This window comes from Vigna unguiculata, chromosome 7 (genome assembly GCF_037176805.1).
Source record: "Vigna unguiculata cultivar grain cowpea cultivar isolate G323 ecotype 2 chromosome 7, ASM3717680v1, whole genome shotgun sequence".
Taxonomy (NCBI): Eukaryota; Viridiplantae; Streptophyta; class Magnoliopsida; order Fabales; family Fabaceae; genus Vigna; species Vigna unguiculata.
In genome coordinates this window covers 42100369-42109726 of record NC_140798.1, presented here as the reverse complement: position 1 = coordinate 42109726, position 9358 = coordinate 42100369, and the positions used below count along the sequence as shown (strand labels likewise).

The 9358-nt window shown below is 33.1% G+C and overlaps 1 protein-coding gene across 2 annotated transcripts; it reads left to right on the top strand.

The window, feature by feature from the left end:
- The first annotated feature begins 279 nt into the window (after positions 1-279).
- Positions 280-8612, top strand: LOC114190731 (U-box domain-containing protein kinase family protein). Of its 2 annotated transcripts, none has more exons than XM_028079723.2 (9): positions 280-810; positions 2279-2397; positions 3000-3121; positions 3622-3726; positions 4549-4661; positions 4792-4907; positions 5828-6355; positions 6946-7692; positions 8060-8612. In XM_028079723.2, the coding sequence occupies exons 1-9, from the start codon at positions 645-647 to the stop codon at positions 8237-8239; spliced, it is 2196 nt and encodes a 731-aa protein (XP_027935524.1). In that variant the 5' UTR covers positions 280-644; the 3' UTR covers positions 8240-8612. The 2 variants fall into 2 exon arrangements, with proteins under 2 accessions (XP_027935524.1, XP_027935523.1); XM_028079722.2 differs by having other exon boundaries at positions 282-810; positions 2267-2397.
- Positions 8613-9358: the final 746 nt, after the last annotated feature.

The window sequence follows — 9358 nt, the reverse complement described above, 5'->3', positions numbered from 1 at the left end:
AGCTTGCTCTATTAAAAGTGTCACTACATTATTATTAGTCCCCCACAAGTTTCTATTAATGTTTTTTTATATTAAGTTGCTTAACTCACACACTATATCCATACGCGTTATGCTCATTCAGAGTTTTTTTTTTATTATTCTCAAAGAATTGAAAAATTAAAAGTGTTAAAGTTAATTTATAAAGGTTTCTTTATATACATTTTTAAAATTGATACTTTGAACTTGAATATAGGTTTTAACTTACAAAAAGAGTGAATTATTTTTTCTCTAGGCATACTGCAGAAAATAGTTCTAATCCAAACAATTTGTAACCTTTCTCCTGAGCTAATCTTCATATCCGATGTGGTACTCCTTCACCATTGCGGTTCACCAACGTTTCTCCCACGGGGCCCACTCATAGAAGAAGAAACAACTTTTTTGAAGCTCTGATGCCATAAAAATCAATTCCTTCTACTTCACTTCAGTTTTCACAGTCCTCAAAAAGTCCTTCCCAATTCCTGTTGTTGATTCTTCCTTCTCCCTCTCTTCTATTTTCGCTACCTTCTTCCTCTGATTTGTGAATCGCTGGGTCTCTGTAACTCAGAAAGATTCTGCCGAGCGCCGTTCTTGCACCGATTCGCCGCAATTTGGTTGGTTCGGATCCGATGGGTAGCATCGTGGTGGAGGACGCCGACACTGACACAGTGTATGTGGCGGTGGGAAAGAACGCGGAGAAGACGCAGCAACTGTTGCATTGGACGGTTAAGAATTTCTCGGGCAAGAATGTTTGTCTTCTTCATATTCACCGACCTTACTCCCTCGATTCATTCTGTGAGTTTCTCTTTAATTATGCCTTTTGAGTAGAAAACGTAAATTCTCTTCTTTTTTTTTATACATAAAAATAAATAAATAAAGGTACGTCCTGTGGTTGTTTTCTTTTCATCAAACGTTTTGACGAATGTGTGGAGTTTTAGTGGAAAATTGGTTGCTGGGTTGGTTAATTGTTGGTTTAATTTGGTTGTTGGGTTTGAATGGTTGCTTTGTTTGGATTGACTTTTTGGGTTGGCTATTATGTCTGCAATATATCAATTGAAGAAAAGCTCGAGGTCGAGGACCTTTCAGAAGAAGGAAGGAAGACTGACAATGCTGTTTTAAACTCTTGAATTTGAGGGTGAAGATGAAAAGACAAATATTGGATTATGTCGTTTTGCATTTACTGCTAGTGATTGATGAAATGAATGATTAAGCTATAAATGGTGAAACTGCTTATTAATTTGGTGTGATTGGGGTGATATTTGATTTGTGGCAAGTGTATCAAGGTTTTAAAAGAATAAGGGTAAGAAGAGCGTAATTGAGTCTAGAGTGAGTCAGCTGATGACTTGAAGCTTAGGTTTGACTTGCAAATATAAAGATGAACCTTAAGCTTTTTTCATTGGTTCAAATTAGCCAAATTTAAGGTTTGGGCTTGGTTTGTTTAAAAATTTGGAGATTGGTCTGCTGTTCAACTCATTTATAACTTTTTAGTTTTTATTTTTTTTCCTTTGCGGGACTTTATCTCGAAGGATTTTTGAATTACATTGTGGGCATTTTAATGATAGACGATGAAGTAAACATAGGATGAGATAGAAAAAAAAATGTGACAATGCATGTCATTATAATTCTAAATAAAATTACTACTTACTAAGTGATACAAATATGTAAATTATTATTATCTTGAAACCCTCTTTCTTATCTAATTTTTTTTTTGGTGACTCACACACTTACATAGTTTAATATTAAGCTTATAAAACTTGAGATTTGACTCATTTATATGACTAAATTGAACTTATAGCCAATCTTTTGTGTTGCTTATTATTGTAAAAAGAGCTTGATCAACCATTCTGTTTCGGATAATTAATGAATAACTAAACTCATTTGCCATCTAGAACAAGTTTTTTGTTTGATAAAAACTTCTGTGAAAAACACACATATGACAAATAATGAATTTTTTTGCAGTTATTGCTTAAGGATTAAGGACGCATTGAATCTTAGAGACTTGTTTTTTGTCATCAAATAAGCTGTGATGTTAACTTTAGTGGAGCATAAAATTAAAACTGTGAGAAAAAATGAGAAATTTATGTGGTCTATTTTGGTACTGACTTTTATTTTTGATATATAACCTCTCTCGTAAATACTGATCTTATTCTGGCTATATTCATACTAGGCAGTGTTGGTCTTATCTGTTAGTTTGGTAATATTTAACAAACTATGAACGTTTTTTTTCTTCTTTTTTTTTTCTGTTTATAAGCATGTGCAACAGACAGGAATCTCTCTGGGTATGAACCAAAAGACCTTCCAATCCAGGCATTCCAGGATCAGGGAAATCAATCAGTGCACGAACTCCTAGACCAATACATTCTTGATCTGGTTCCTGCAGGGGTATTATCTTTTTCGTATTTTTTCGTTTCTGTAGATAAATTTTTGACACTGAATATGTAATCTACTTGTATTTATTTTAGTAAATAAGAAATTCAATTCAAATGTGAATTTGGTCCTCCGTTTAACTTAAAAATGAGCAATGCGGTAAACATTTTAAAGTGCACGATTTGTCACTCCATAACTTTCGATCAATCATCACTTCATAAGGTCATGCTCACATTTTTTTACCAAAATTTTCAATGGGAAAGTTCAAAATCTACCTTGGGTTCAACTGCTCTTTGGTCCTTAAAAAATATCTCAGTCTCTCTTAATTTGTAGGGATTGTGTTGCATGTTTTGAAATATCGAGAATCAAAATATACATGACACAACTTGAAGTTGTAAATTGATCTTTTACCTTTATTTTAAGAGCAACTAGATAAGTGTCTACCTGAAGGGTCTTTCAAAAGGGAACGCTACCTTCTCTAAAGTATACTGTGAACTTTTGATTTTAATTATATTTAAACAGTTCAAAATAATAGTAATGGAAGATCATTGTTATGTTTATAGCTATTTCATGAAGAAATCCAGATTTTGTTTACATTATGGCGTATGTGTGCATAGGTACGGGCCTGTAAATTGTTGATTGAGATGGATGATATTGAGAAAGGGATCACAGAAGCTATTGCTCAACACAGTATTAGATGGCTTGTAGTGGGAGCAGCAGCAGATGGATATAACATGGGGTATCAATTCCAAACCTCTGTGGCTCTTAATTTTAAGCAATGATGCACAAACACAATATGTGTATAAGATACAATACACATCTGATATGACGATATTATTAATCTAAATATATATAAGACATGTAAGATACATATCTAGTTATGTATAGAAGTTCATAAAACATGAGGAATATATAATTTTAATTTTCAAAATTCAAATTGAGAAAAGTTTCTACCTTAATACTGCCATACTACATTGGTGTTCATGTTGGGTCACCGGTATTAAAAAGAGTTGGGACTAGAAAGTACCACTTGGGTTGAGGATATTGACAAGAGATCTGAAGTGAAACTTCCCTAGTGTCCAACAAAGTTTATAATATAAGTACTATGTAAAAGAGTGATGCAGAGAACAATATCCAAATAAAAGGCCAATTTCTATGAGTTTGCTTTCAAGTCTAAGTTAGAGCTGTTTTAATTTGCATCTTTTATTCATTACTAAACTATAGTGGTTGGAGTTGCAGCAAACTGGCAAAGCAAGATTCGGAGAAGGCTATTTTTATACGCGAACAAGCATTGCTATCATGTAATATTTGGTTCATTTGCAAGGGCAACCTCATATGTACTAGGTAAAAATGTAAATGAAAATGATAACTGTACTGCCTGCAATGAAATGATTCTAATGTCTTATGTCAATATTAGATGGGCTGCACAAGCCTTGTCAATATCTTTAGAGCAGTTTATGATATGGATGGATGGGCTGTTTAGAAACAGTATATTTATTCAATTTGGTTTGGCTTCAATTCTTTATTGATGAATGGTTTTATGATTTGGACTGTTACAAAAAGGAAACCCCTTGAAAAGAGATTTTTCTCATTTTTTGTTGGTAATTAAGTGAACAGCACTATTGAGTAATCTTTTTCCTCGTCTATCTGTTTTTTTTCAAATACTTTACTGAAAAGTCAGAATATGAGGAGTGAATCATGATCATTGAGCATTCCATAACTATCAAATTTGAAAAATCACTTAAATGGCATTGTTGTGTAATCTATATATTGAAAAAAGTGATCTTATGTTCTGGAATTGTTGAAGAACATGGTATAAAATAAGTTATTACCCTTGTGGTAGGAGGTTAGAGAGTGACACGTGATGCTTTGGTGGACAGAAATAGCTAAAGAAAACATTAGTTTTATTTTGTTGACAATTTACAAAATGAATTGTGAATCACATTCGGAGTGTGGATGAGTAGAAAGGCAAACTCATGGTTTTGTAAAGCAGAAGGGACCTTAATACTCCCACTAATCATGATGTGTTCACTTAAATGACCTTATTACAAGTTTTGATCTTTCACTTAATTTTTTTTTTATCATATTCTGTAATGTTGGCAGCAACTCATAGCTGATAATGTGTTCTATATCTTCCACTTTTATGAAATGCACAAATTAAATCAGGGTATATAGTAAGCATACTTCTGACATAGAAGGTGGGCCTGCATTGTTGGTGCTCAATTCAAACACAGAAAGATCTACATCAAAATCGACTCCTGATGCATTGAAATATTTAGGTATTCTTTTTAGATCTTTCTTTTCTATGTTTGTTGTCAATTTAGAATGACACAGCTATTCTTCAGATCAGGCCATTTATCATTTTCTATAAGGACTGTCAGGGGAATAACTTGTGACAGGTTTCTGCAGATTCTGGTGATATGAAAGAAATCCAAAGTATCAGTTTCAACCGTTCCTTAAATACAAAACGGTCCTTTAATAAGGTCGCGGACAGGTCAAAGTTGGCAGATTTGATGTTTCATGAGGTGAGAGGTGATTTTTCTGCTTTAACCTTTGAGTAAAAGTTTCTTTTTTTATAGGTGTGCTACTACTCTTTAATGGTAGGACTGTAAGAGAATTTTTGTTCCTAGGTCCACACTTGAAAGTTATGATTTCTTGTGAATAAGATCAGAGCGTGTATCAGGGGGGGTTTTCAAGTTTGGTATTGTCTCTTATTCTAAAAATATATTTGTTTCAATCCCTAGTCTGGCATCTTTGGTCTGGTTTAATTTTCTTTTACTGGTGGGATTAGAAGAAAGGGAACAAGCAAGCAAAATAAATGGTACACCACCACAGATGCCAAGAGCATGAAACCAAAAAGGGTATATGGAGTGACATTAAAGGCTCTGATCAATAAAAAAAATGTGACATTAAAGAGATGGAAAATAGAAAATAGTACTATCAAGATTTATGACAAACAATGTTCATTGCTTAAATATAAAAACTGATATATTTTTTCTTCTAATGGTCTCTCTGGTTTGGTTTCTCAAATTTTGTTCGATGGTTACTATTTGGAGTATAAGTATTATTGCTTAAAAATAAGAAAAAAGATAATTACGCCACTGTTTCCCGTTCTTTTTCTATATCTTTATACTTGATTTTCAATGGAGAAAGATCTTTTGGACTATTTACTCTTTAATTAAGTCAGACTGTTAGGCAGACTACCTTCACCTGAATCCCTTATCATCGTTACTTTATGTATAGGGTACTACTGGGTTAACGTGAAAGCCCAAATATCAGATAAATAGAATAGTCAGCTTAATGCAGCCAATTGATAAACTTGTTCGTATGGATAGATCATAGATGTGTATAATATATGTTTGAATGAATTGCTGTCTGATTATTGATGAACTAAAATGATTACCAGATTTCTTCTGAAACTAGTTTCAAATTGCATTTTTGACAGGATGAGGCATTTGAAAGCCGCTGTGCTCAGGAAATAAGAAGAAGAAAAGAAGTTGAAGAACAATTGGCGAGGTCAAAGCAAGAAGTACAGAAAATGAAGAATCAGCAGGATGAAATACTTGAAGAATTGCAAATGGTCAAAGACCAAAATTCTGCACTTATGAACCAAATTTCTGAGTCCCAGTGTACGGTAACAGAGTTTGAGGAGAAGATCATATCAGCTGTGGACCTTTTGATAAGTTTCAGGGAAAAAAGAGATAGGCTTAGAATAGAGCATGCAAATGCAGTTAGGGAAGTCCAAGTGCTTAGAAAATTTGGTGAAGCGGATACTTCCTTCTCTTATCAGGTAGAATTCCCTGCATTTTCTTTTGTAGAGATCAATGAGGCAACTCATGATTTCGACCCATCTTGGAAGATTGGAGAGGGAAGGTATGGAAGTGTTTACAAGGGACTGCTTGGCAACATGCATGTTGCCATAAAAATGTTACCCTCTTATGGTCACGAGAGTCTATCAAAATTCCAACGTCAGGTAAATTTCATGTTATCTGTTAATAGTGTCAACTTGAAAGTCTGAAATTAGACTACAAAATATGCTCATTACGCACCTCCATCCAAAATTATTCAGAAGAGTTTTGGGCTTTACATGATTAATACCTGTCATCTCTACCATTTTGGAACAGTTGCACATATATTTATAATACAACATAAACACTTCATGGATTATCCTACCTGATTCGATATCTGAAGATTTTTGGATAATTTGATATATTTTTGAGCGAAAGGAATTATTGACATGGTGCATCTATGACTCTTTTCCTTCTCTTCTCATATAAATAAGTTAGAAGTCTCAATAGCCAGAGTTCTATTTTATTTTCACTTTAGTTTGGTCCAATTGGTTCCCGTCATCAGATTAATGTGTATAAATGTAGTATATATGTGCGCACGCACACATACACACACTATAATTCCAAGCTTCTGATCTTCCAGTATGTTTGAAATTAAATTATGTTATGCAATTGATCCAAAATGGCTTGACTGAATACTTCTGTCATGGGTTGTGTCCATGAGGAACTCAATTTTTTATCGTTTTGGCTGGCTATATTATTTGTTGAATTTCAGGTAGAGGTCTTGAGTAGGGTAAGACATCCAAATTTGTTAACACTAATTGGAAGCTGTGCGGAGTCTAGGTCACTTGTGTATGAGTACCTAAACAATGGCAGCCTTGAAAGCCACCTTGCCCGCAAAGAAAAGAATCCACTTCCATGGCAAATTCGAATGTCCACTGCTACAGATATATGTTCTGCTCTAATCTTCATTCACTCCAGCAACCCTTGTATTATCCATGGGAATTTGAAACCTAGTAAGGTTCTCCTCGATGCTAACCTTGTTGCCAAACTGAGTGACTTGGGCATTCCTAGTTTAGTCCAGCAAAGTTTGGATTCAGCTGATGCAAACACAATATATAATAACCCAAATGAACATTTGGCGTATGTGGATCCAGAGTATTTACTTACTGGCAAGTTTACACCCGAATCAGATGTATATTCATTTGGAGTCATATTGTTACAACTTCTAACTGGAAGACCACTTTTGGGATTAGTAAGGGATGTGAAGTGTGCATTGGAGAAGGAAAACCTTAAAGCAGTTTTGGATTTTTCAGCTGGTGAATGGCCACTTTATCAAACTGAACTGCTGGCATATTTAGCACTGAGGTGTTGTGAAAAGAGTCGGTTGAACAGGCCAGACCTTGTGTCAGAAATTTGGACTGTTCTTGAACCATTCAAAGCTACTCGCATTGACAAACCATATTTGATTTCTAAGAAGCTTCGCCGTGTTCCTTCACATTTTGTCTGCCCCATTGTCCAGGTGAACATCATCAAATGCACTTTTTGTTTTGAAAAATGCTTGCCTTTGAAGTTCAGGATGGATTAGCGACCCTTACAACTTCATCTTATCCAATAACTGCCCCCAAATTTAGTTGAATTCTATAAAAATTCTGACACAGTTTTATTCTGCAGCTTTAACACTAAGTTTTTATAAGCAATTAAGGGGTCTGGTTATTCTTTTCTCCTCCACCTCCTCATCTTACTAATCAACCGCTGTTATAGCATATGCGAATTATTGCAATCACAAGTTAAAACATTGGGTTTCCGCGCGATTGCTTTCCTGTTTGTGATAATCATAACGTTTATCTGCTTGTGATAATCATGACGTTTACCTTTTGGTTTTGCAGGAAGTAATGGAAGATCCATACATAGCTGCAGATGGCTTTACGTATGAAGAAGAGGCAATAAGAGGGTGGTTGAATAGTGGCCACGACACTTCCCCCATGACAAACCTTAAGCTTGATCACACGGATTTGGTACCTAACTATGCTCTACATAATGCAATTCTGGAGTGGCAACAACAGTAAACCTTCACTGTCCACTATACATGCACATATTACACCGGTATAAATCACACTTATCACGTAAAAAATTAAGTCTAAGGTGAGCCAGTAAGGGTGTATTTACACTTGAATTTTAGTGAGTTAAAATCATAATGCCTTTTAAAACCCAAATACACTCTTGCTTGCTCATTTTAGAAACTTCACTTTATAAAGATTCATGATATCTTGGCAAGGAATTTTTTTAATTAAACCTTTCCCTGGTTGAGAGCTTTCTGAAACGAGGGATGACTATGTAAATAAACCTTGTTTTTTTTTATTAATAACAATCTAGAGTTTTCCAAAAGACTGATTTGTAAATTAGTCGAATCAAACATAATATTTGACTTTACCCCTTTCATTCATGTGGTCTAATTATTAAAGTAAATTTTAATTGAAAGAATTTATTTTTAAATACATGATATGTGATTGATTATTTCTCTAAGTATTTAATAAAATACAACAGTTTTTATTTAACATTGTTATACTATACAATGTCTCTACTATTTGACATTGATCAATTCAATCTTAATCGAATATTTCTAACTACATTCTATACTAAGTAAATCCAATCTTCTCTTCTTCGATGAGTCAAGCTTGTGAATTGACTATAAAAGTAATGCACGAATTGACATTAGGATACAATTGACAAGTCTTACCATTAATCTCTATATTGAGATTCGGTTAATACTAATAATAATATATTTTATATATAAAAAATAATATAATATATGAGATATTTATTTAAAATTATAATAATTAATTAAAATAGTGAATAATAAAAAATTATGGTTGATTTGTTTATAATTTATAGATTATTTTTAGATATTGTTATTTAATATAAAGAAATATATTTAAATTTAGAATAAAATGAATAATAAAATATGTGTGTCAAAAAGTATTTAAAATATAAATAAATAATTGCAATAATTAAATGATATTATTTATTATTATTTTTAATTTATGTTTTCAACAAAAAAAGAAATAAATCAATTTAAATTGTCATCAAATCAATAAATAAATAGACATCATTATGAAGTTGTTATTGACATTTATAATTTAAAATCTTTCTACTTAATGAATTTAGTTTCATTGAGTCAATTAGAA

What these genes read in the sequence shown, in the direction of transcription:
- LOC114190731 (XM_028079722.2), top strand. Translation starts at nt 645, where the DNA reads ATGGGTAGCATCGTGGTGGAGGACGCCGACACTGACACAGTGTATGTG. An exon ending in TTGATCTGGTTCCTGCAGGG is followed by an intron (nt 2,398 to 2,999) that starts GTATTATCTTTT and finishes ATGTGTGCATAG; the next exon opens with GTACGGGCCTGTAAATTGTT. An exon ending in TATCAAAATTCCAACGTCAG is followed by an intron (nt 6,356 to 6,945) that starts GTAAATTTCATG and finishes GTTGAATTTCAG; the next exon opens with GTAGAGGTCTTGAGTAGGGT.